The sequence below is a fragment of the Magallana gigas genome, chromosome 6 (genome assembly GCF_963853765.1).
Source record: "Magallana gigas chromosome 6, xbMagGiga1.1, whole genome shotgun sequence".
Taxonomy (NCBI): domain Eukaryota; kingdom Metazoa; phylum Mollusca; class Bivalvia; order Ostreida; family Ostreidae; genus Magallana; species Magallana gigas.
The window spans coordinates 55,410,435-55,438,401 of record NC_088858.1 but is presented as its reverse complement, the minus strand read 5'-3'; the positions used below and the strand labels follow the sequence as shown (position 1 = coordinate 55,438,401).

The 27,967-nt window shown below is 32.2% G+C and overlaps 3 protein-coding genes across 8 annotated transcripts in view; 1 reads left to right on the top strand and 2 right to left on the bottom strand.

Annotated features, from left to right (window-relative positions):
• The window catches only part of LOC105325979 (adenosine deaminase-like protein), a 119,435-nt gene extending 112,966 nt beyond the window's left edge, over nt 1-6,469 (top strand). For 4 of the 6 annotated variants that reach the window (XM_011425801.4, XM_066086591.1, XM_011425802.4 and 1 more), the window contains exons 2-9: nt 788-833; nt 2,152-2,273; nt 2,651-2,711; nt 3,130-3,426; nt 3,747-3,827; nt 4,172-4,307; nt 5,280-5,380; nt 6,170-6,469. In XM_011425801.4, the coding sequence (XP_011424103.3) occupies nt 792-833; nt 2,152-2,273; nt 2,651-2,711; nt 3,130-3,426; nt 3,747-3,827; nt 4,172-4,307; nt 5,280-5,380; nt 6,170-6,379 (1,050 nt within the window). In that variant the 5' untranslated portion in view covers nt 788-791 and the 3' untranslated portion in view covers nt 6,380-6,469. Of the gene's footprint in view, nt 1-68; nt 148-787; nt 834-2,151; nt 2,274-2,650; nt 2,712-3,129; nt 3,427-3,746; nt 3,828-4,171; nt 4,308-5,279; nt 5,381-6,169 lie in introns of all 6 variants that reach the window. The other 2 variants (XM_066086590.1, XM_066086589.1) reach the window with 2 other exon arrangements.
• Nucleotides 6,470-7,605: 1,136 nt separating this feature from the next.
• Nucleotides 7,606-16,527, bottom strand: LOC105325980 (uncharacterized). Its single transcript, XM_011425803.4, has 4 exons — nt 16,410-16,527; nt 9,860-10,052; nt 8,235-8,359; nt 7,606-7,998 (listed from the first exon to the last, which is right to left on the bottom strand). Exons 1-4 carry the CDS (start codon nt 16,450-16,452, stop codon nt 7,886-7,888), a joined length of 474 nt encoding a protein of 157 aa, XP_011424105.3. The 5' UTR covers nt 16,453-16,527; the 3' UTR covers nt 7,606-7,885.
• A 1,470-nt stretch (nt 16,528-17,997) lies between these two features.
• On the bottom strand, nt 17,998-27,639 carry LOC105325981 (uncharacterized). Its single transcript, XM_034467008.2, has 4 exons — nt 27,490-27,639; nt 22,328-22,523; nt 20,983-21,107; nt 17,998-18,416 (listed from the first exon to the last, which is right to left on the bottom strand). Exons 1-4 carry the CDS (start codon nt 27,530-27,532, stop codon nt 18,310-18,312), a joined length of 471 nt encoding a protein of 156 aa, XP_034322899.2. The 5' UTR covers nt 27,533-27,639; the 3' UTR covers nt 17,998-18,309.
• Nucleotides 27,640-27,967: the final 328 nt, after the last annotated feature.

Genomic DNA, 27,967 nt, shown 5'->3' with positions numbered 1-27,967 from the left:
CATTGAACTTAGTATCAACACTGTATACAAATACATTATCATTCATGACAACAATAGGCACATTTCAGATATCCAGACGCTTCACCTATCCGGACGATTGGACTTGGGAACGAAAGCGTCCGGATAACTGAGGCTCCACTGTAGTAGGTATTTGTTATTTTTGTTACAAAATGAAGATAATACTTCAAAATATATAACAAATTTTTATTTTGTAGAACTTTTAATGTTGTGTTTTTTATCCTAAGGTTTGTGGGTTTTTCCTGATAGAAAGATAGGTTTTTGAGTTTTGGGTGGACGCTAAACAAAGAAAAAAACTTGCAATGGCCTAATGAACAAGTCTGCTGCAGATGTACGTGTGTATTGCACCCACATTTTTATCCACATCTTTGATATATTACCACTGATGCTGAGTTAGGGAAACAAAAGGGCGTTTACGTTATGATGAGCTTAATATGCTTATAATGGCCAGTCAGGGCAATCTATTACCATATAAATTTGGGTATATAGAGCTCTCTCTCTCTCTCTCTCTCTCTCTCTCTCTCTTTCTCCTGATGCTGCTATTTGTTCTTGAACTATACCATCAGTTAAATAAATAGTATGGAGAAATTACTTGGACTAAGATATTTTTTTAGTAAGCCTTAAAGGGAAATGGATTGCAAGTTAAACTGACCCACTGAATTTAAGTGTGTAGGTATGTTGTATGAAAAGATAAAAATTAAATTCATTATTTAATTAAATTATAGAATTTAGATAATATTATTATTTCTTTACATCAATTTTCATTTAGATAAATGTCAATGATGGAAGAATTTTGCAAGATGTTACCAAAAGTGGTAAGCAGATTATTCCAAATTAGTATAGCAGTTGTTATTAGTATTACTGTACATTGTAGTATTGCATGTTATAATTGCAGTATTAATGATTTTGAATACTTAGTACCCAGTAGATATTGATCATATTATTAAGATGAGGTATCAATTCATTAAACTGTCAGAGATGTGCATTTGGAATCTAGAAGCACACGCTCATATTTAAAGTAAACCTTTATATTAAGGTCAATGTAACAAAAAAAAGCATCTAAAAAGGAAAAATGCAAGATATTGCAAATGACTTTGACTGCAGATCTACAAATCGCTGTCCTAACTTGAAGATCTGCAGTCAAAGATTTTGCAAATCTCATTCCCCTTAGTAGTTTTTTATTTTTAGCCGGGCTCTGCTGAATACAGAGTCCTGGCTCTAGGCAGGCAAATTGCCAATGTTACTATAAATAGCACAACTTCAAAAGTAAACAAAAAACCGAACAGCGTCAAAGTAAAAGTTTCCACTATACCAAATAGTTACACAAAGAGCCACATTTTGTCTAGTCTCGCATATCCCAGACTCTCACTCTCGAGAATCTCACATGAGCAATTCTCGAGAGCGAGAGTCTGGAATATGCGAGAATACATTTTGTCAAAAGTGTTTTTTTTTTTTTTTTTTTTTTTTTAATTTCAAGAGAATTGTCTATCTTTTTTTGTTTTCTTATTAATTATGTGTTTTAAAAACAAGACTATGCATTTTGGACACATACAATGCACTTGAATCTCCATGAACTACTTTGCTGCACATTGAAGAAATGGGGATTGAATTTATAGCACTTGTTGCAAAATTCAAGGCAGCAACTCATGAACTATTGAAATTTTTTCTACTTGACAGACAGACATATTTTTGTTTATAGTGACTGTCGCTTACATAATTTGGTCACACTCTGACGCTTTGCCGGCATTAATAGCACGAGAGAGAGAGAGAGAGAGAGAGAGAGAGAGAGAGAGAGAGAGAGAGAGAGAGAGAGAGAGAGAGATTTGCAGTCTTTACTACACAATATGCATAAAGACACATCGAAAGAGCCTGGCTTTCAGTACTTTGATATGAGACTGAAATCCAAGATATAAGTCAAATGGTTATAAACTGAGCTGTATTAGGTATAATGGCTACAAGAAAGGGTAAATGAGGGAATGGGGCGGTTATGAGCAACACTTGCCACTTTTATCTCGTACAGCTGTGTTGAATATTGTTGACCTCAAGATAGATAATTTAGTATTTAAATGCATAATCTGAGTTTCAAAGACTCCAGAAGTTTGATTCATCAGTTATTTTTATTTTTTTCATCAGGAGCTACATGCACACATTAATGGGTCAGTGAGTGAGAGTACAATAGAGAAACTAGTGGCCAAGAAACAGAAACTAGACCACCAGTTTAGTTTTAAGAAGGGAAGCACAGCTACACTGAAGGAGTGAGTATGTATTTATACACTAAATCAACTAGTACACCTACACCAATTTAGTTAGTACTGAAAGTTACTGAACTTGTTTATACAGTAAATGAAAGGCAGGGATATGGCTAAATGTACATCTAACCAGTAAAAGTACAACGATACAGTACCATTCTGAACTAGTAGATACTAAGTACATTTATGTCAACAGTATTTCTAACCCAATAACTGAGAGTATTCTAAGTAAAAATACTGTAAGAAAAAATACATTTATTTTATGGTTGTCAATAAAATATGCATTGTGGATAAGATGTAGACTGTGTATACAGTTATTTAGTATCCTAACAGAATACTGTTAACTACATAAAGGGTGTCTGATAAAATCTGTTTTGGTGCAGGTGCTTTGAGAAGTTCCGCCTCATTCATCAGCTGACAGACAATGTGGATGCTGTTTACCAGGTAGGGATAGATATATTGTTATGCAGATACTATAAACCAACTTTTATTCGCATCAACTTTATTTCAGAAATTACTTCAGATAAACTGATTCATGACCACCAATGTCTGTATTTGCGGAAATTTCTCCCATACCAATAATAGTTGGTTTACAGCACCTTAAGCTTAACTGGTAACATTAATAACAAAATGAATTGTAGAATTATAGAGAACTGCTATAGTTCTGTCATTTAGTACAAAATTCCTTTTCTATGAATAGAGTTTGATACAGGATCAATTCAACTGGTCTGGAACATGTTATTTGTATTTATTTGTAGATAACATGCTCAACGCAAAGATAGTTCTTCTCATATTTTTTTTGTATTTATTTATTTTTTTAAAGAAAATTTATTTACTTGCAGAAATGTAACTTTTTTTCCAGGTAACATATGATGTGATCCATGAGTTCTGTGATGACAATGTCCGATACCTGGAACTTCGGAGCACACCAAGGGAGGTCACTGAGACCGGTATGACCAAAGAACTCTACGTTGATGCAGTGTTACGAGCGATTCGTGACTGTGAGGCAGAAAACTTGGACATTGAAGTGAAACTGCTGCTAGCAATAGACAGAAGAAATGGGGTACAAGTGGGTCAGGACACGGTTAAGCTGGCACAGAAGTTCAGGGAATCCCACCCAGACCTGGTGGTTGGCATTGACCTCAGTGGGGATCCCAGTGTGAGTGAAGGTCAAGGCCAACTCTCAAGGACCTTTGTAGATTGCTTTGCTTTGACACACAGCAAACAATCTCTCTCTCTCTCTCTCTCTCTCTCTCTCAGTGTCTGTGTCTCTTCCTTTTGTCTCTGTCTCTTGTGTGTATCTTTTTTCTTTCCTAAGTTCTTTCTCGCTTTATTCCTTTCATTGTAACTTTTTTTCCTGTGATGTCTTTTAATTATATGTGTACTCTCTCTCTCTCTCTCTCTCTCTCTCTCTCTCTCTCTCTCTCTCTCTCTCTCTCTCTCTCTCTCAAATATATGATATTCAATCGGTTTTTTTAGGTAGGAGATGGTAGGGATTTTATTCCTGTCTTTAAGGAAGCCAAGGACTTTGGTCTCAAGTTAGCTCTCCATCTTTGTGAGGTAAAAATAATATACTATATTTTACATCATCAGATTTTTAAGTTTTACACAAGTTATTCACTTAATCATGTTTTGTCTGTGGTGACACTGATCTTTAACATGTTATAGTCCAGTATATCTGGTTTTACTGATTACCTGCAGCTTGATTAGTATGGCTTAGATTTTGATTGGTACTCACCTTTGTCAGATCCCCCAGATATATTTTGTTCAGGATCCAGTTCTATCATGCAAGTGAAAACTTGATTCAGATGCTTTGTAAGTTGTATCACAAATCTATCATAGCATTGCCTAGTGTATATTTCCTACTGATTGACCAATTTGTTTTTTGTTTAATTCTGTGTCAGGTCCCTGCACTACAGGAGACAATGGACCTGTTGTGTTTACCCCCAGACAGGATCGGACATGGGACCTGTCTCCACCCGGAGGCTGGAGGGACCCAGGAGTTCGTGGACACCGTCCTGACCCACAGAACGCCACTTGGTACTGTCAAACATTAGTGTACTGTCGGTCAGTTAATTGAACACAAAACTCCACTAGCTATGTCTTAAGTGTACAAGTATTAGCATATTACATAGATCCCCACTTGATACTGCCTTAATAGTTCAAGCATTAATGTACCTCTGTTAATTAATTCAACACAAAACTCAACTGCCTTACTATTTTACAAACCTGGATCTAGAAAATTTTCCATTCCCCTGCCCCCTGTACATTCATACATGTATCACATGTGCAAGCATTTGGTTAATTCACTGCCTACGGTTTTACATGCCCAGATCTAGAAAATACTCCGTTCCCCCACCCCGTCTAGATTCATACATGTATTACATGTACAAGCGTGCCGGTTAATTCAACACAGAACTCTACTGGATATTATTCTAAATGTACAAGCTGTCTTTTGGCAAACCTGAAAGAAGAAGCCTCTGAGAATTGTCTTACATAATGTCTTGCTTAAGCATTATGTCTAACAATTCATCTAGGTTTTTTTTGGAAATGAATTAACGACCTGCATTATATTTTTAACATTGAGATTCAGGAATTTAAACATGTTTCAATACATTAATGAATTAGTGTTATTTGAGAGAATGGGAAAAATACCTAGAACTTTTATATTTGATAATCAAATGTCAAATATGTGAAAAAGCCTCAAATTCAACAGTTTTTTATCAAATATTACAAACCATTATACAATACATGTATTAGTGATAATGTTATTTTATTTTAGTGAACTAAGGACAAGAAAATGTGTCACTTGTTGATGAAATTTATGATTTAGCAACCTGAAAAAGATATTATTAATTCATATTTAGGGATATGAAATAATTTGAAGACATGGTACGGTTACATGCTGTTATTTATCATTGTCACAAGTACAGTGTGTTGTAAGATATGCTTGTCAGAGACCAGAGATAGGTACATGTTCCATTTTGATATGTGTGAATCTCTTGGTTTCAGAGCTGTGTCTGACCTCGAACCTGATTGGTCAGACAGTGCCCGACCTGGACAACCACCAGTTTAAGTTCTGGTATGAGAAGCAGCACCCCTGTATTATATGTGTAAGTTACAGCTTTAAGTAAACAGAATTTATTTCAAGGTCAATTGGTAAGGTTAAATCGCAACCTTATCTTGGTCAGTCTTGAAATTATAATCTTATGTAGTACACAGGTTGCAAAGCATACATGTATGACAACAGAAAGAAGCTTTAAAATAATTTGGCAAGTTCACTATTTACCACCCAACTTGATTCTTTGTTACAAATTTTAAATATTGGTCATTGACTTCGTAATTTTTAAATATCTGTCTACACTAAATAAAATGTAATTGCCTTTTAAAGATTATGTTGGTCAAGTTTTACATGGTCATGTTATACATTTCATTTTGCTCTTTTATCGCTTAACTTGTACATATATGTGTATCAACTTAAATTGTAAGATTGCATATATATGTTGCCTGCTTTGACACGTGGGTTTTCACTGGGCACTCCGGCTTCCTCCCACATCAATGACTTCCTTGTGCTAACATCTGTGCCAGTGAGAGATATTAATATAAGTTGCAGAACTTGTTTATCAATCATTGTAAAATAAATAAAGTTCAGATAAAGTTTAGGTTAGATTCATAAAGTTCAAAAACCACTTCTGTTTTATCTTTTTTGCAAGACAAAGTCCTACACTGTACATGTATTTACATTAGTTTTGATATTTCAGACAGCAGATGCAATGATACTCAAGGTTTCTAAATTAAAGGATCATTGTATTTCAGAAGATCACAGTTTATCTTATGTTCACGTTATTGCTTTCTTCAAACATTTTATCAATTATAAATTCTATGATATCTTCATTTAACAGACAGATGATAAGGGTGTTTTTAGTACCTCCTTGACAGAAGAGTATCAACTAGCAGCCGTGACCTTTGACCTTTCACCCAATGATCTATGGCGGCTCTCCCTGGACAGTATGAATTATGCTTTTTGTGAGGAACATTTAAAAGAAAAGCTGAGAGAGAAGTGGAAAGCTGCCAAACCTGGAATGGAAAAGCAATTCAACCAAAAGCTCTAAACATTGTTTTGTTCTTGAACTTTCTGCAATAATAGATGAGAAACTATTAACAAATCAATAAAGTGGGAAAAAAACCCTGATACCCAGCAATGATTTTGATCAGAATCTTGAGAAGGCAAAAAAGAAGCATATTTGGTGATATTCGAGTTTGATTCTTGAGTCTAAAGCATCTTTACTGCTTGTATTATACATGTATATGGACATATTCTTAATCAGTTTAGATTCTTACTTGTAATATTCTGAATTCAATGATTAACACAACTGATAGTTTTGATAGATTGAGTCTAGAGTTTTTGGTGCTTGTATCAAGTGTGCATGGACATATAATCTGATCTTCAGATACTAAAGTCCTAACTTAACTGAAATGAATTTTTAGATTGATTGGTTTAAGTTTTGTGTGTTTTTAATAGCACGAAGCAAAATGACCTTTAATTAGGTGAATTTAAGCAAAATAATAAAATCGTCATTTGTTTTAATTAAAAAACCCCCAGGGATATTCATCTCCAATGATCAAGGTGGTATAGAACACCTCCATGTTGTGACGTACTATTTATAAAATAAAAAAACAGTAAAAGAAAGTGTAATTTTCTAAATAGTTCCTAACAGAGTAGCACAGTGGATTTGAGGGTTCAAATCTGTAAGTCACGGGTTCGAATCCTGTTAAAATTTGTGCCTTTCATTTTTTCTAAAACGTACTTTGGGGTTTAATATTGTAAAAATTGAAAATTCTAGACGAGTGAAAGTATTTTATTCATTTTAATCCACATTAACATCGGCAGATGTCCCATACCACCTTTATTTCCGCATTTTTGTTTGGTTGAACACCGCGTTGTTTTTAATCCATTTGCAATAACTAGATTAAAATTTGTCGCTCTTGTATACAACTTTGTTTAACGTTGTTAACTAGTTGTCGCTGATATCTTGGTGTATTCCTATTGGGATACTGTGTGTCTTTTAAGAAATCAGGCCCCGCCATCACCAAAATTGTGAAATCTCTCAACTCAGTCCTCAACTCATATCCTTGAAAGAAACAGTGCATGAATTTGAGGTCAAAACTCAGAATTGAGGCTTAGTATTTACTTGAGGAGAGTTGGTGGCGGAGGGGCCTGATGTTATGCTTTATGCAAATAACAACTTCAAAAGCAGGATGACAAGTAATTAAAATGTTTTTTAAAAATGCCTTTTTTTCACTTACTCCAATTAATTAAATAAAAGTAAAAAGCTGATTAATGAACACAGTTTTATAAACTTTATCACAGACACTTATCTTGGATCCAAAAACTAATTGCATTACTAGAAGTAAAATAAGCTAGCGCTTGTGATTTTCATTATTACAGTATTCAATATTTATATAACAAATATATAACCACATTGACAGACCACGCATGTTCACAAGCAACGTATAATAAAAAGAATAGAATATTAAAGGAACAATTGCACTCTCAAACAATGTCCGAGTGTCTCAGGTTTCCACTTTGACAGGAATATTGAATATTAATGGCCAAGCTAGGCCGGGTAATTTGGAGCTTGTTGCATTGGATACCCGGATTGCTGCATCGTGTTGCTAGGATACCCGGGTTGCTGCTGCATTGTGTTGCCGGAATGTACAACCGTGACACCTACACAATCAATGGAAAAAATGAAAACAATGAATATTCAACGATGTTTTTTCTTTACACAAGCCGATGTTTCACAAGGGAAACGCACCGTTCTATTTTTTAAAAGTTTTTTACACGGTTAAAACCAAAAGCTATACAGTGCGTTATTGTGTATTTATTTTAAACTTGCATTTGATGTACATCACTCTACATACAGCCCAAAACCACTAGACATGTTAGAAATACATATAGCTCACCTGGATTAGGTCCTTGCAAAACCACGCCCACCGACTGGCTCCTACCACAACAAGCCTTATGGATAAAGACACACAGACCGACTAACAGGGCCAAGCTTCCTAGAGCAATTAGCACGGGCACCCACCTGTGTAAAGAGTTGAAGATGAAGTGAATATGTTTTTATATAGTTCTGTAACTAATTGATACAGTACGCTCTCTTTTGTCTCTACACATGAAACAGTTCTGACATGTATCAAACGTTCTTTTTTTTTGTAAGTTGTTGAGTATACTGTGGAATCATAAGATTTCTTGGTAATTCAGTTTTCGTGGAATTCGTGGGTACTTCTTAGCCACAAATTAGTGTCTTTCCTCCACTAATTAATAAAATAGGGTTGTAAAGTTATATTTCCTTTTGTAGGTATTAGAAAATACACGAAATTACGTCCCCACGATTCTATAAAAATTCAGCAATCCACGAAATTTGGCCCCCACGAATTTTAATGATTCCACAGTAATACTGTAAATCTTAATTTTTTATGTATTTGTTTAACGGGTTCTGGCAATGAAATATTCAGGATGGTTTTAATCTCGCTTTCATTAATAAATAAATTGTTTTTATAGTTTATTAGATACCCGGTACCTATATATTGTAGCAGCGTACGTAAAAGCAACCACTGTATTCCCTCTTATTGTGTCAGATTTGCTAACGATCAAAATTTTTTTGTCTTAAAAGTATTTATAACCTAACAACACAAAAACTTAGAAAGTAGACAAGGCTTTACCATATAAATACACTAACTGGACAAGTATTTAAGAACAACAAAAATCTTAATTTTACATAAAATTAATGAGGGAACAATCAAGGTCCGAATACTGTCTTTATGATTTATGATTCAGCGACCAATTCATACAGACATCATTATGAACGACAGAGATGAAGATAACCAATCGTAGCATTTTGGAAATTCCTGATCTATTATAAATATATTTTTAGTACAATGAAGAAAGAAATCATATTCACCTCATATATCACTTGCAGGGGAATAAAAATAGTTTTCTAGATTGTTAAATATCAGCCGATCAAAGCTTGTCTTAAGGGTTTAATCAATTAAATCAATCATAATATCTGATGCTGATTAGTTACATGAAAATTGTACCTGACTGTTCTCTGTGTTTAGTATAGTAATAATCATAATATATAATTGACAAGGCCCTAATTTGGAAATAAATTATATTCCATTCTTTTCTTTTCTTTTGTATTCCATTTTATTCGATTATTATAAACCATATACTGTGGTTTCATCAATATTCGTTGAACACCAATTATCGTGGATTTCGTTGTTAAGTTTATCCATGAAATTAGATGTTTATTGAAGTGCAATTTCTATTAATAATTTGTATTGATAGGGTCATTGGCCACGAATTTACGTATCCTTGAAACTGTGATTTTCATTTTATCCCCGAAAATTGATACCCTTGAATATTGATGAAACCACAGTATACTATATAACAGTAAGCCTCCTAAAATTAATCTTTTGGATAGTGTCTAGTTAAATGATGAACAATCATTTAATTTCTTATAATTTTGACAATTACATAATGATACATGCACAAACAAGATGATACAGCCGATTAATTAACCTACTCATGGCTGCGGTAGTAATCTGAACAGAAGTCTTCTCTCTCGCTAGATGGCGCTTGCAAAAGATAGTTGTCGCAGCAGTCAAACTTCCCCAGTTTAAAGCAACAGTAGTTGCTGCACCACTTCTCGTTGTTTTTGAGAAATAGGCCATTATGTGCCTTGCAACACTCATCACACAAAACAATCGCCGGAATCCCTGAAAAAGAATGTTAATTTATTTAATTAATTAAATAAATTAATGATAAGATAATTTGATACCTATAGAAGGATTAATCAATAAGAAATTGTTTTACTTGAAATAGCTGGTTTTATTGATATCTAATATGTACGAAATGATAAGAAACATTTGCAGTTACGATAGGATTATGAAGCGTGATCACAAGTCAAGCACATATTCGTAATTAATCGTAATAAAAATCAACTTGGTTGTAATGTTCTACTTTCGGAAAGCTTTGATCGTATTTACAATGATTTGGGGAAAATGCTAGTTTGAGTTAAAAATACCTTTTAAGAGAAACACACCTCCAGAGCGCGCGATGTATTTAAAGTTAGGATTTGCCTTAGTCCGGTAGTTAACGTAAAAACTTATCTAAGGTTCGAGTCAACTCACTTTCCTGGGTAGATAGTTGAGCCACATTCTACCTTTCCTGTCTCGTTCAGGGTCTCGTTCATAGTCCCGTTCATTGTAAGATTCTCGCCTCTGATTTATTTGCAGGCTTACATTTACGTTGTAAACATGATATTAAATGAATGTAAGATAGATCTGATGGATAACTTGTTGATAGTACAGTCCCCCTAGGATTCCATGAAGTAGGAATATGATTGACTAATTTGAAAGGTTTTAATTGCATCATCATTCTATCAGATTGGCTTTGTGATTTTGTATTAATCTACCAGATTGGCTTTGTAATTTTGTATTTATCTAATTATTATGTGTAAGATTTTTTTTTAATTTTAGAAACCCATGTATGTAAACTAGACAGAAAAAAAATAAAGCAACATGTAATCAAAAAAGACGTAAAAGAATACTCATTCAAAGTTCAATTTTCTATCATAGTTATGCATAATAACACTGATCATATAAATTTTATCTTTTCTCTAAATGTTGGATTTAGAATTAGATGGTTTTCTATAGTTTGAAGCATAAATGAACCGTTCTTAGCGTTTAACACATTCGTTTAAGGCCTAAAACGTGCACTTTCACTTCAAATGTAAACAAAAAAAAAACGACATTGCTTAAAACCATAGAATTGCAAGCTCTGTATCTCGCTTAATATACGACGACTGACACTAGAATTTTGATTGACTATCCGAAATGCCTTACTGAAGCATTGTAAACAAACGGAAACATTATTTTAAACCAAAATCGTGACTATACTTCCTTAAGAGAACGGAGTATTCTATTCTCATCAATTAACTGACCCAGTATTCCAGGTGGCCCAATGTTTGCGGAATATTGGCCAATCGCGAACATAGTTAACGGACAGTAAACTGTAGTTAACGGACATTTAACTGTAGTTAACGAACATTAAACTGTAGTTAAAGGACAGTAAACTGTACTTAACAGACAGTAAACTGTAGTTAACAGACGGTATACTGTAGTTAACGAACATTAAACTGTAGTTAAAGGACAGTAAACTGTACTTAACAGACAGTAAACTGTAGTTAACAGACGGTATACTGTAGTTAACGGACAGTATACTGTAGTTAACGGACAGTAAACTGTAGTTAACGGACAGTAATCTGTAGTTAACGGACAGTAATCTGTAGTTAACGGACAGTAAACTGTAGTTAAAGGACAGTAAACTGTACTTAACAGACAGTAAACTGTAGTTAACAGACAGTATACTGTAGATAACGTAGAGCATACTGTACTTAACGGACAGTAAACTGTAGTTAACGGTCAGTAAACTGTAGTTAACGGACAGTATACTGTAGTTAACGGGCAGTAAACTGTAGTTAACGGACAGTAAACTGTAGTTAACGGACAGTAATATGTAGTTAACGAACATTAAACTTTAGTTAAAGGACAGTAAACTGTACTTAACAGACAGTAAACTGTAGTTAACAGACAGTATACTGTAGTTAACGGACAGAATACTGTAGTTAACGGACAGTAAACTGTAGTTAACGTAGAGTATACTGTAGTTAACGGACAGTAAACTGTAGTTAACGGACAGTTATCTGTAGTTAAAGGACAGTAAACTGTACTTAACGGAAAGTAAACTGTAGTTAACGGACAGTAAACTATAGCTAACGGAGAGTATACTGTACTTAACGGACAGTAAACTGTAGTTAACAGACAGTTTACTGTAGTTAACGGATATTAAACTGTAGTAAACGGACAGTGTTTTCTTGTTAACTGACAGTAAACTGTAGTTAGCAGACAGTTTACTGTAGTAAACGGACAGTATACTGTAGTTTACGTACAGTAAACCGTAGTTAACAGACAGTTTACTGTAGTTAACGGACATTAAACTGTAGTTAACGGACAGTAAACTGTAGTTAACGGACAGTGTACTCTTGTTAACGGACAGTAAACTGTAGTTAGCAGACAGTTTACTGTAGTTAACGGACAGTTAACTGTAGTTAGCAGACAGTAAACTGTAGTTAATGACGTTAATCTATATTCCACATCCGTAACCTGTAGTTACCGCGATCATCTATTGATGTTTTAGAAGTGTTTAATATAATCAACACTAAAAACAATCTTTTTCGATAGCGGAAAATAGTTCATAATATATTTACTATTTGTGAAACTATGATTAACAACTTTTGACTGCAGTTTACGAATAAATTATAGATTACAGATATGAATCTAAATTTATCAGAAAAGTTTAACGTATAAACTAAGATAAGCCATCGTAAATTATAGTTTACAATCGTTAATATGGTTTTACAGAAAACTATATTTAGTTTAAGGTTCGCAAACTATAGTTTAAGGTTTGTAAAAAGTTTACAGTTGTTAAACTTAATATAACTTGTTCAACTTAAGTTGATTCGATACGCAAGGGCTTGCTCTTCGTATGAACAGTTTCTAAGACAAAGCAAACTACTGACAAACAAGTTGATAAAACAGGGCTATCAACAGTCTCGCTTTAAGTCATCTTTTTGTAAGTTCTATGGTCGATACAACTACCTTGTCAGCAAATACAATCTTTCACTGGGTCGCATGCTGACTGACGTTTATCTAGTTGTTTTCTATTCTATTATGATAATCAGCAAAGTGAGACTAATTTGTGAAATTATTTATTTACTTATTATAATATTTGAGATTTAAACTAGTTTAACACGTTTATACGGAGTCTCACTTCGCTGACGCCCTTGAGAGTGTTCAGGTGTGAAACGGGTGAAACGTGTGAGTGATACTAGTACCTTGCATTATTTACGGTAAGAGAGTTATTTTCATGTTTAGAATAACTATTCATTTGTATTTTATTCCATACACAGTAATTTGATATCATTTATGTGAGAATAATACAATTGTTTTATATACAGACTGTTTAGAGAAATGTATAGCAATTTTGAGATAACTTTGTAGTATTTCTAGATTTAAGCATAAATATATATGGTGGTTTTTTTATTATATACAGTCATACCTGTTGCAAGTGAGTGCGCTAGTCCACTAATTGACTGTGTGTGGCACCGCCGCCATATATTGGAGGTTCGTTGATGTCATATTTTGAATTAAATGCAAATTGTGTATTATGAATTTTTTAGTGTTTTTGTGTGTGTCTATTTGTAATATGAGTTATTTTACTTATATAGTAGCTCATTGCCAATAAATTTAATGTTTAATTGAAATAAAGAACTTGAACAGAATAAGCGATTTTATTCTATTAGTAGCTCATTGCCAATTAAAATATTTTTTGAAATCCTGTCCACGACGCCATTTTGTAATAGAATAAAATCGCTTATTCTGTTCAAGTTCTAATAATGCATGGTACTAGTATCAATCACACGTTCAACCCGTTTCACACCTGAACACTCGCAAGGGCGTCAGCGAAGTGAGACTCCGTATAAACTTGTTAAACTAGTTTAAATCTCAAATATTATAATAAGTAAAAAAATAATTTCACAAATTAGTCTCACTTTGCTGATTATCATAATAGAATAGAAAACGACTAGATAAATGTTCAAAAGATATTTTTAATAAGTTTAAAGAAACATAATCTCTAAAAAAAAAAGAATTTGCGCTGAACAGAAACTCTATAAATATTATAACCACAGGTAAAATATACGGTACGCGATTCGCGCAAATACCACGTATAATTTTAACCATTACATACTAATTGTTAGACATTGATTAATCACCTAATTGTCTACGGACTTTTCCGATTTTTCCCCTGATTACGACAAAGAGCACACGGCGGGTGTGACCGGTCAGCAGAGGATGCTCACTCCACCTAGGCACCTGATCCTACCTCTACCTATTTCGAGGTCCGCGTTGCTCTGCTTTGAATTTGTATTTCGTTTTATGGATTTTTGAGATGGTTCACGGTTTGTTATTGTCATTTTTTCATAAGTTTAGTCTCTTTTTTCAAAATTTGGCCTGCCATACAAAAAGGCCAGTAAAAGGGTTATCAATCGCTATACATTGTGCTTGTGAAAGTACAATATTGCAAAAAAACTATACTATTCTCTTTTTTATTTATTATTCAAAAATATTACCGAGGACTAACAGACTACAGACATTTAGAATAACTTTCTTTTTATAGTTCAAGATAATATTTTTAAAGTGAACCTTTTATGCAAACAAGACTGTTGGACACAGACATCATCTTATCCCCTCCAAGATACCTCACGATATTAAAAGAAGCAAATTGTATCACCTTTCTATGGTGGCATATCACAGCCCCTTGTGTGCAAGCTATTTTTCTATCAAATATGTCGACATGCAAGATAAATATGTTGACATGCAAGATAATTATGTCAACATGCAACATAACTATGTTAACATTCAAGAAAATTGCAGTTAGATAGAAATCATACAAAATCTTAAAAATCGCCCACTTGTGACAGCCACGATGCTGGATGCTAACTTTTTATGTCCACATGCAACTTATTTATGTTAACATGCAAGATAAATATGCTGACATGCAAATTATTTATGTCAACATGCAACTTATTTATGTCGACATGCAACTTATTTACGTAAACATGCAACTTACGTATGTTGACATGCGAGATAAATATGTTGACGTGCAACTTATAAGCTGTATGTCAACATAACTAAGTTGCATGTCGATATAAATATGTTGCATGTCAACATATTTATCTTGCATGTTAACATAACTAAGTTGCATGTCGACATAAATAAGTTGCATGTCGACATCAAGAAGTTGCATGTTAACATAAATAAGTTGCATGTTGACATCAATAGGAAGTGTATCTAGCATCTTGGATGTCACATGTTGGCGATATTTGAGATTTTTTTTAAACTCTTATTTGACTGCAGTTTTCTTGAATGTCAACATAGTTATGTTGCATGTTGACATAAATATCTTGAATGTCAACATGTTCATCTTGCATGTCGACATAATTAATAGAAAAATAACTTGCTCACAAGAGGCAGAGATATGCCACCATACCTTTCTTACCCATACCTTTAAATTTGATTTTTTTTTCATTCAAAGGCGCTTTCTATAATTTGTTACAAACTGACATGCATACCAATGTAAACCCGTTTTTGGAGAGAGCTGCATGCAGTTGTTTCGAAAAAAAACCTCACAAAACAGCACCATTATTTGATTTAACAAAATCATGCAGCCAATACATTATCTGAAATTGAAACAGGTCTTTGTGATTCGTTTGAATCGATTCTCCAAAGTCTTACTTTCACTTTTTTTTCTTATAAAAAGAAATATATTATATTGATTATCAATCCGAATTTATATATAAACGAGATTTACAATGAGAAAATGCTGTTTAGATTTACATAGCTTTGCAGTATTTTTGCAACACATATATCTAATGAAACCTAAACTCGTTTTACAGTCATTTTAAAAAGGAGGTGTTTATATTCAAATCTCAGGAATATGAACTTTGTTGCTACGTTATCAAAACTTCTGAAAAGCACTTTGGGCTTTACAGGATTTGATCACATGCCCAACAAAGTTTATATATCCTTTTGAATATTTAGCTTGTTGTTTATTTCTTAAATATAGAATAAAAGCCTTGATTTATACAAATTATTGTGATTTGGAAGGTGTTTTACTAACGTTTAATACCTACAAGACAATACCAATCATTTCATATGAAAACAAAACCTGACAAAACTGATGAAATGTTGATTATTGGTATTTTATTTATTTACACTGTTATATGATCCAAAATCATCATTAATGACAAAACTTCCTGAAATTTGCATGCATTCAAAAAACGCAAAATAGAAGAAAAAATACGCCCTGCGTATATATATATATATATATATATATATATATATATATATATATATATATATATATATATATATATATATATATATACATATATATATATGCAACGAATTAGTAACAATCAATCATAAAATCATAAAATAAATTCGTCATACCACAAATCACAAGACTGGTAAGAAGAATCCTTAAACACGCCATATTGCAGGGCGTCCTAGACAACGTTTTAAACAAATCATGGTATCGATTTAAGTCCCGGATGTTAATGATATCAATATTGGTTAAGGGGAGGAGCTTATCTAATTCTATAAATTCTAAGGTATTGAACCTAATGAAAAAGTAAGTAAGTAAAATAAATAAGTAAGTAAGAAAGTATGTAAGTAGGTAAGTCGGTATTTAGTTTTTTTGTATAAAAAACTGTTTTGTAATGCTATAATACATGTATTTTTCAATTGCGACTTCTATTTGGTATGCAGTTCCCTCATTATTATGTAAATGTTATGTACATTGCAAATGTTCTTAGACATTACATAAATTTTACCACTTGATAATTATTTAAAAACAAAATCATCTGTTAAATTATAGTTCAATAATATAACTTCAACTACAATGTTTAAAAGGAGAAAAACATTATGTTCTTTAAAGATTTGCATTTTTACTGGAAACAATTCTAAAAACTTTAAAATAACATTAACAATAGTCTTGAACTTCATCATGTATGCATTGATGATATTAAAGTATTTTCTGAAACGCCATTTTTAGATGAAAACTAGTAATCCCCAACAAGTTAAACACATTTTAAAAAGGTAGATTTATTAATAAAATTAATATTTATTATTAACTATATTACACCAAAAATATACCTTACCGAAATATTCGAGAACATTTACTGCAATGAATTTGCTAGTTTAATATGTTCATAATTTAGTCAATAATAGTTTAGTTAAACACTTCGTTATCATCACATGTCATTTTAAAAATGTTCATAACCTAAAGCCATGGATGAAAAACGTCTTGCCAAAAAGTTAATTAAATAATTTTGTTTAGTTCTAAAAATCGGTTTAACTATCCAACTATCATTTTTAAAAGTAAACATTAACGAATAATTAACGAATAATTATGCAGATTGTCTTGTGTAACTATATGCTACTTTAGTTAACTTATTGATAAAATGTAAATACATAGTATCATATCATTCAATAGATAATGTTGATTTCTGACTAATTTCTAAAAGGAGTTTAAAATGTAGGGTAAAAGTACCATACCATTCACAAGTAAATCAATACTAGCCATGAAACTGTATTACATTGTACTACTGACTTCAGATGTTAATTAAGGACTTGGATGTAGAGAATGGTATTTTATTGCTCGTTCTCATATTGCCATTTATTGCTCGTGTCTCACGTTGTAATCATCATCTCTAATCATAACAGGAAAACTTGAATACAGTGGAATCATTAGATTTCGTGGAAGCTCAAATTTCGTGGAATTTGTGGGTACCTTTCATCCACGAATTAAAATCCTCCACGAATTATTAAATTAGGGTAATGGAGTCATATTTTCTTTGTACGTTTAAGAGAATACACGAAATTACATCCCCACGAACCTCTAAAATTTAAGCAATCCACAGTAACTTATTTGTGATAGGAGGATTTATAACATGTTGCTTAATGATTTTTTTTCAACTTTTTTATTTTCAACACCATTGATATAACAAAGACGAAAACTTCACAATAAAATCAAAAACACTTGTTAAATTGTTTATTATTTCAAAACTACTTAGTACATATAAAAGTAAAAAAAAATATAAGTGATTTAAATAATCAACAATACATAATAAAAAAACCCGGACGAATATAGAAATTAAACATAAAATAAACAATTGCAAGTGATTACAGAATTGTAAAACACAGTTGCATGTACTCTCATTAGTTTATTTAAAAATATATTTAACTGGCAGTTGGCAATATTCATTGACTACTAAACAATTGATTTCATACTAAGTTCCAAGTGACTAAAAGTTTTCCCTAGCTGATCACTTTGAGAGGAAAGATCCGTCTAGGCCGGGTAGCTCGGGGCTTGGTTCACGGGATACCCCGGCTGTTGCTGCATCGTGTTGCCTGGATTCACTGTCTGCTGCATCGCGGAATTGACCACAGTAACACCTATAAAGATTTAAATATCTGGTACGATATCCATCACTCAAATATGTCTTAATTATGAATTTTGTCTTTAAAAGGAATGTAAAGCATTTTGATTTTTCTACCTTTAACTTTTTTTATCTACATTATTGGATATAGAATTTAAGCTATTAAGTGCAAGGTTGTGTAAGTCATCTAAGTCACTTATGTGACATACATGTATCTGTTTTTGTCCGTCGTCGTTCGTCGTACATCGTTCGTCGATCATCAACCTTTGAACATTTTTATCTTCTCCTCTGGAACCACTGGACCAATTGCACCCAATTTTGAAATAACATATACCATCTCGGTGGAAGGGAAGTAAACATTGTGAAAATTCATGGTCCCTGTCCATTTTTAAAAATCTCAATGTATGCCCTATAAACTTATGTACTTTGATGTGATGTGTGCTGATGATATGGTTCTTTTCTCTGAATCAATTCATCAAAGGGCTGCAAAATCTTTTAGATGAATTAAATGAATATTATATCGCATAAAAACTTTCAGTGAATGTTGCTAAATCCAAAATCGGGATTTTTCGGAAGGGTGGTAAGGTCAGAAAAAATGAAAAGTGGGTTTTCAGAAACAAAAATCTAGAAATTTTTAATAATTTTACATATCTAGGTAGGTTTTTAATTTTGATAATGCATTTTCGAAGGCTAAAAAGCTGTGCAAGCCAAAAAAGCTACGTTCTTATCGAAGAAAAATGTCAAAAGCATGTATCTAAACCATAAAACTTTGTTATTTTTGTTTGATTGTTATGTAGGTCCAATTGTTATTGATGGCCCCGAGATATGGGGTACACAAAAAGATTTAAATGTTGACAGAAAACACTTAGATGTTTGTAGACATATATTAGATGTTATAAAATCTACATGTACAGCAGCTGTTTATACAGAGCTTGGAAGGTTTCCTTTGCACTGCCATAGACAATGCTCATTAATCATATACTGGCCTAAATTCCAACAACTGTATTTTATTAATTATAAACTGTTATGAGAAATTGTTAGATGATGTTGAGAATCACAAGAAAATAAATTGGGTGTCTGATGTTAAAAATTGTCGGATTGACTCAGATTTTAACAACATTTGGAATGCACAGAGATGCAATGAAGGTACAGTATGTATTATCAAACAAAGAATATTTGACCAAGCAAAACAAGAAATATTTGCATGCGTTGAAAATTCCAGTGAATGTTCATTTTATCGATACCTTAATTCACAACATTGCTTACAGTATTACCTTACAAATCCTATACCTGTTATGTTTCAAAAATGTATTTCAAAATTAGAATGTCTTCTCATAATCTTGCTGTTGAAACTGGTCGATTTAGTAGAACCAACAGAATTCAGAGAAAATGTATATATTGAAATATTAATTGTGTTTAAGATGAATTTCCTTTTTGGTCAGAAAATGTCAAACTTATGCATAATATTGGTAAGCATATTAATAAAAGTTTAAGATTACGAAATCATTTGTTACCATAAGTATATTGTCTATTCTCCTGTTCCACTTGCACATTTATATGATAAGTGAATAAAAAATTTATGAAACTGAAAAATAATTTTTCATTGCACCTTCGTTTTAAACAACTTACATATAAACAGAACCATAAATAACTCTTATTTTTTACATCCTTTTTTGTATTTCAAAACTGCAACAGTTTCATATTATCTCCATTCTTGATATTGTGTTTAAAAAATCGACTTATTTCTTTCCAAAAGTCAACTTATTGTGAAACGTTCCTTACATGTGTTCAAAAAAAAAAATCCACAGAAACCTTAGATACATTTACAAAGCCTAATGGAGTAAAACGAATCACGATGTTGCAAAACATGGAACTAGTTGAACAAAAATTTTATTCAAATTAAGGTTTTTGAATGGTTTTTATGTTTTATTTAATGACAATTTCAATAAATATTAAGGTATTTTAACGATTAATTTGTTTTAGGAATCACTTCTTGAATGTTTGAATGTTTATGGGCATTGTATTAAGTTATTTACATTTTAAAAGGGAATTATAGATTATGATGCATTGTTACGCACATTATATGTGTGCACATGAAAATTACAGTGAAAGTATTAATTTTTCAGTGGATTCTAGTAATTCCTTGCACAATTAATCGAGATGATGGCTTTACTTTGCACATCATTTTTTCTTCTATCAGAAATGTACAGAATCCTGTCCAGATCATACTAGTGTCTTTAAAAGGCTAATGTTGGTCAAACCTTACTACACTTGAGAGATAAATCCACAGCACCATAAAGCTACAAAAATGATTTCATTAGCCTTGTAATGATAAAGCACATTAATGTACATTGCAAAAGTTACACTGCAGTAATTCAGGTGACCGACAAGACCCATGGGCCTCTAGTTTTACATTAAAAATTAGTATTTTAGGTGGCCACTGTCTGTGTTTTGAAGCGGATAAGTTCAAGTCAAGGTTCAGTGAAATTTATAACTAGTATTGATAAACATCAAATAATACCGTATCATCCCATCAATGAAACCTTGTCTCACGATACCTGTTGGAAATATATAAAGCTCACCTGGGTTGGCTCCTTGCATTACCACGCCCACCGACTGGCTCCTACCACAACATGCTTTACAGCAACAGACACACAGACCAACAATCAGGGCGATGCTTCCTATGGCGATCAGTGCAGCCGCCCACCTATACAATGTTTACAATATCGTCTATCATAGTAAGTAAGAAGTAAGTAAAATTATTTAAACTATTATTTATATTCATCCGTTTGTTGACTAAAAGAAACAGCCAAATCGACCTCTATTGGTGTTTGTGAGTCTAATATCATCATGATTATTTCGTGCAATCAGTGATTTTTCCTAGGGTTACAAAGATTTTGACCAATCGATGAATTGGATGTGTGTATTTTACTTATGTCGGGTTATACAAATCTATGAATTGCAATTAATGTCCATACTATAGGAAATCATACTTAGTGGATGATATTGTATCAAGTATTTCTAAAAAAAACAACAACAAGTAATCGTTATGTAATCCTTTCATCATTTTGCGTGAAAGGCATAAACTCAGGTTTATTTGATTTATATATTTCACTTAACTGAAGATTGTTGTACTTTTTATTATTCATTATTAAGTCATAAAGACTTCAATTAATCTTCAGGTACGAATAAAGACATGCGATTAATATTGGGGAAAATGCAGGTTTTATTTTATCGCCTCTGTGAATAATATCCCTACTATCCCTTTGACACACACAGTCCATTTTCACATTTAACTAATCTAGTAAATAAACAATCTTTTACCAACAACGACTTTATGTTTGCATCTCATGAAGTTGATAACAATTTACTTTTTGGAAAAAAAATAGTGCCTTTTTTATTATGCAAATAAGGTCATATGGATCGAACACTTTCATGTTTGACGTACATGTATTTCCGATCAAATGTGTTTTCTTTCCCGAAAATCTTATCTTACAGTATAGAGCACTGCGTTAGAGCGTTATTTACGAATCTGTTAATCGTTAGTTCGAATCCCGATGGGAGTTTTATAGCTTTTACTCTTTTAGAAATATTTTAAATATATTTTGGGAAAAATATTCTGTAAAATTTGAATTTACTCAACCAGTGAGAGTATATTGATTATAATGAATTGTATTCATCTTAATATCGACCTAAATTTTGCTTGGTAATTTTAATAACAATCATGCTTCCGTCTATCAGTACTCGCAGTACTTTGTTTTTTTCTAAATGCACACTTAGATTTCAATATTATTCAGCTTGAACCAATAGAAGATATAATAAGTTCCGTATAAGAACATGGCCTGATCTAAACTGTGAATACCATATCTAAACGAAGCGAAGTTCTGTTTCTATTAGATATACTATAACGATGGTTCAAAGACTTACACATTACTGTGGAAATAATCAGTACAGAAGTCGTCTCTCTCACTAGATGGTGCTTGTAAAAGGCTATTGTCGCAACAGTCATACTTCCCTAACTGAAAGCAACAATAGTTGCTGCACCACTTCTCTTTATGGTAATCAAAGAGGATGTCATAATGGGCCTTACAACACTCACCACAAAATACAAACGCCGGGATACCTACAAAAAAAATGTGAGTACACTTACACACAAAAAAGAATATATTATTATTCAAAGTGTGCAAATATTATACAAAAAACTGTGGTTTAATACCGATGACAGATATTACAATCAAAAACGAGAAAGAAAAAGGTTTATGGTTTTGATATTCCCTTAATAGCTGGCATTTCCCTCTTAATAAGATAATATGATTTCAACGCTACTCCAGGTTCAAACGTTCTGTTTACAGTCATCGAAAATCTTCGAAACCATTGTTTATGTACATATATATAATATATATAAAGTAGCTCCATATGTTAGTGTATTTATCAAATCTCTTGCGGTTTTTAAGGAATATTGAAAACGAACAAAAGTTTTTATGTAGACAATGATGGAAAATAGACAAAAAAACTTTAATCATTTTCCAATCAATGCTATTCATTTTAAAGCCCACCTGGCTTTAAAATATAACTACACATACATTCAGAATAGCTGCAGTTATATTTATCTCCTTTAAAAGAAGAGGAATGTGTTAATTTGTATAGATTTTTATAAATATATAATAGATTATACCTAACACTTTAAATTTAAATTATTAGTTTTATAGTGTAAACAGGGAAATTTTCGCCTCCGTTTTTTTCGCCCCTTTTGCCTTCGTTGACTGTAGGCGAATTTAAGACTGGGCGAATTCCAATGTCTCAATTATCTCATTTTAAACTTTGCAGAGAAAAACGGCTTGCAAGTAAAGATGGGCGAAAATAGCCATGTATACTGTACGTTTCAAAAACGTTATCAAATATTGAAAACAAATAATTAATAATACATACTATATTTATAACAACGTTCTGTAAACTAATGAATGGAAATCATTTAAAATCAGTTTTTCGTGACTCCAGTTGCTTCAGAGTTTTTGATATTGCAATAATCTCATCAGGGTTGAGGGTTGACCCCTTTCACGTACGAAAAATTCTAATAGGATAAGAGATGAAACATACTTATGCCACTATTTGTATGTGGTTGCAATGGGAGTTCGGAGTTTTCTTTAAAAACATTTACTTAGTTGAGTGATGTGCCCTACGATCATCATTCTTTTAAAAATAAAAGGTCACATAAAACACACTCAAACATATTATTTAAGAAGATTGAAATAGAAAATATTTAAATGTCCCCTTAAATGTTGCTGGTAAGATGAAACGTGAGTTCATGCGAGAGAAGTACATCAACATTTTTTAAATTTTTTAAATTAATCTTTAAGAAGGTGTTGCCTGTCTTTAAAAAACACAGAGAAAATTTGATTTTTTCCACATCGTAAATAAATTTCAGCATTTAAAATGTGGAACTATTATTACAAGAATAACCCTTCACACTACTGACGTTCGACTATTCAGTTACAAATACCCCTCCTATTGTAAACAACAGTGCTTAAAAAGTGTCGTATTTATACACTATATTACACTTAAATCCTTTTCAGTCGTTTTCAGTTGAAAATCTGTTTTGTTGGTAACTAGACTTTGTTTCAGTTTTTTTCTCTGACTAAATTAATTTTGATTTTGATTTACATGTCGTTTTTAACGGCGCTTCAGATCAACTGACGTGCATACCATTGAATCCAATGTAGCTGAGTGCGATAAAGGTATAGCGATAATTTGTTATCAGCAATATTCAGTATTTAAACGCGTTTTCTGAAATTGAAACATTTGTTTTAAAAGTGGAACAAGTACCATGTACAGTCCTCATCATATCACCATTGAATTCCACAAATCCTTAAACTTACTAACAATGATTACAAATATATCTCAAAACTAATGTTCCATCAGAAAAATTTTAAGGTCAAACGACACTGTTTTCTGCACAATTTTTAAACGTAGTTAATGTTTGCAGCACAGAAAAAAAAATATCAAGTGAGTATTCAGAATAATCATTTAAAATTCTAAAATATATAAATACACTGTTCCGTGACCTTTCTGAAACTGATAATTAGTCTTGCTTCTTTTTCACTCTTACATGATACACTTACACTTCAACTTGAGTTAACTATTAACAAATAACTCATTTAATTACTCAAGACTAGAATCAATGTTTTCATGTTATAATAACTTGGTGTATCGCTATTATGTCATGTCGGTGTAAAGTAGAAATATGACCCCCGTAGAATAATGACCGGGGTCATTTTTCGACGTAGAATAATGACCCCCTAGTCATTATTCTACGCAGTAAAATGACCCCTGGTCATTATTTTGCGTAGAAAAATAACCCTTTTGCCTAAAGAATAAGTGTTATTTTCATAAAAATGAGCATATTCTACATGAAGAAAAATGACCCCTGTAGAATATTGACCCATTATCTATATTAAAGTTTTATGGTAAGATTTTTCATTATTTTTTAAATAATCTTTGTAATGTTGTAATTTTTACCACAGTTTACAAAGTGTATCAGAAATTAAATTCATATTTCAATCCATTGTTAGGCATTAGAATCATGCTGAAGCTAGCAGCCACACACAGCAGCCATTAATCCAGTAGAATCTAACGTCCAATAAATAAAATCATCAAAGTACTGAGAGCACTCGAACAGAAGAATTACCTATATTTTACTTTATCATCGGCATGCTCAAAATTAATATCATAATGATAAATCCATTAATAATTTGTAAGACGTTGACAACTTCAGAGGCAGTAAAGATTGCCTGGATAAGAAATATGAATGCGTCTTGTGATCAAAATCAAGGGAGAAATGATTAATTTAACCCATCGGAACCACCTGGTGGTACTCATACAGCCCACATTTGAGACCTGGAAATAATAGCTCCTTAGGTCTCCTGCACTGCCCTGTAATTTGTTTGATGTACACTTTTAAAAAAAGGGAGATAAAGGCCCACCATTTACCACAGTATCGTTGTGAAAAATGACAAACTTCTGGTGAGCTAAATGGACACTTTTAGATATGATTCAACGCCTAATTTCATTTAAATATGATTCAAGCCCTCAGACGCCTAATTTCAAATCAGATATCTTGGATACGAGGTAATATATAGAGAATTATACATGGCAAAATCTGTATCACAACCAATATCAACCCTCGACCAATATCGGTCCTAATTAAAAAGGAGCACGATTTAGAATATCAGCCCTCTAGCCTTTGGCCCTCGGGCTGATATGAGAGTCTTGGGTTGATATGGGATGTGATACAGATTTTGACATGTATTGTTGTTTTTATTATATATTTGAATTTAGAAAGCTAGTTTTCATTTTCACGTGAAAAAAAAACAACTTAAAAGTACTTTATCCCTGTCTCCAAACTGCGTATTTTCGACGTTCAAATGTATTGTGACTTCATCTATATTGAAATGTTCAGATCATGATGTCAACGTTTCGTCTTCAGATATGCACGGAAAAAGAGGATAAGAGTCAAAGTAATCTAAATAAAAGGAGCAAATGTGTTCCGGAAAGGTGTAATAAAGAGTGTGATAAAGGGACACAATTCGACATTAAATTTTCAATTTTTTTTCCATTTTCAATGTTTATACTGATAAATATAGAAGTTTATAATGCTATGTCAAAATTTAAAAGTCAAATATTAAGTCATAAGCAAGATACAGAGTTAATAATTCTTTGTTTTGTAAACAAAGCTCAAATATTTTTTCCTATTTGTTGTATTGGTGTAAGTTTCAATCTAATGTATCTTTTTTTTTTGTTGATAATAGTATCTATGAAGGTATTGAATTAGTTTAAAATGTTTTTTACATGTCATTTTGTCTAAGAAATAGTAATTCTCTTCATTACATTTTTGTAAACAACTATAAGACTCGAGCTTTGTTTACATAACAATCAATTCGTACCTCTGTATCTCGCTTGTAACTTGACTTTAACATTCAATATTTTGGTCAATCATTTAAAATGCACAAGTTATTATTTTATACATAAAAAATAAAGGTACAATTTTTGATGTCAAATCGTGTCCAAGTCCCTATAAAAGGAGAAATAAAGTGTGATGATACGGGGGTGTGATTAAGGCGCGTACTTCTGTTCATATCAAGGGTGCAAAAACCCTGTAATTTATACCAAGTATATAATAAAACCATTTTTTTTATTCTTGTTTACAGCAGGGGTAATTTTTCTATGGAGGTCATTTCTCCACATGTTTTTCATAAAGAAAAAAACCCCTGGGTCTTCTTTCTTCAGAAAAGGCAAATTATTCTACAGTAAGGGGGTATTTTACGTCATTATTCTACAGGGGGTCATTATTCTAACAACACAAAAATTGATACATTGTTTAAAAACCCTATTTGATAATTTGTTCTGAGTATTAAGAATTACATCAAGTAAGATAAGTAATACATTCTAACACAAATGGTATAAAAATGTTATTATCCAAATTTTCTTTAGCAATATTGAATTTGATGTAGTTTAACCAGTGTATTTTTAGGTGCATATTGTTGATAACGTAATTTGTTAAGGGTGATACATGCAAGTGACCCAAAAATCGTTATCTTGTATGGCAAGATGTTTCATTTAAATGCATTTTTCGGAAATCGACACACTCATTCAGTGCGTGCAATTTATGACTGGATTGATATTGATTTTATTTCGGTAACAAAGATGAATTATCCGAAAATAGGTATTTTTACATGTTACAATTAAAAAAGAAGTTGCCAATGTAATTACTAATGTCTAAAAGAATTATTTTTCTGATGGTAATATGCATTTTAAGAAACAAAATCATTGTTACCCAGGACTTGATTTACAATTATTTTTTTTTATTCCAGGAAACCAGTCAATACAAACTAAATTCAAAAACTGAATTGAAAAAATTATTCACTGTTAAGGTATCATATCATAAAAAGTATATGTTTATCAAATGTATCAAACACAATTAATGAATGTAACTTCATAAATGCATATACGCCCTTTGGCAAAAATCATCAATGTCACATATACATGTATTTCATGGATTTTGTAACATTTTCACTTTAAAAAATAGATCATACCAAGTAATACAAGACTGCCGAGAAGAATCCTTAAACATGCCATGCTGCAGGGCGTCCAAGACAACGTTTATTACAGATTACGCATATCAGAATCCAGATGTTAAAGATATCAAAATAGGATAAGGGGGAGGGGCTTATTCCATTTTCGGAAATCGGAGAAATCGATTGCTTTATAAATCTATTGCTAAAAAGATATCCGTCTTACAAACATGTAAGCAAAGGTCATTTTTCGTTATCTTTATTCAAAGCTCATCGTATGTCCGTGTCTTGTTAAATATAACTTATAGATAAAAGGTGAATACACGTATAACACAGTAATATCATGTTCTATTGCAGACCGAAGTGGGTAGGGGTTTCTAATTTTACTTAAATCAAATATGACATATAAGCTGGGCTATGTTTTTTGATTTTGGTTTTTTGTTTTTGCTATGTTGGTGTTTTGAATTAAGCTTACAAACGAAATCCAAGTTAAACAGAT

Bases quoted from the DNA above. Each gene is read 5' to 3' on its own strand.
- LOC105325980 (XM_011425803.4), bottom strand. From the start codon at position 16,452: ATGGCGTGTTTAAGGATTCTTCTTACCAGTCTTGTGATTTGTG. The intron at 10,053-16,409 runs GTATGACGAATT...ATTCTTTTTCAG, and splicing joins TACCAGTCTTGTGATTTGTG to GGATTCCGGCGATTGTTTTG. The intron at 7,999-8,234 runs GTGAGCTATATG...TTGATTGTGTAG, and splicing joins TTTGCAAGGACCTAATCCAG to GTGTCACGGTTGTACATTCC.
- LOC105325981 (XM_034467008.2), bottom strand. From the start codon at position 27,532: ATGGCATGTTTAAGGATTCTTCTCGGCAGTCTTGTATTACTTG. The intron at 21,108-22,327 runs GTAAGTCTTTGA...AACATTGTATAG, and splicing joins GATTATTTCCACAGTAATGT to GTGGGCGGCTGCACTGATCG. The intron at 18,417-20,982 runs GTGAGCTTTATA...AAATCTTTATAG, and splicing joins AATGCAAGGAGCCAACCCAG to GTGTTACTGTGGTCAATTCC.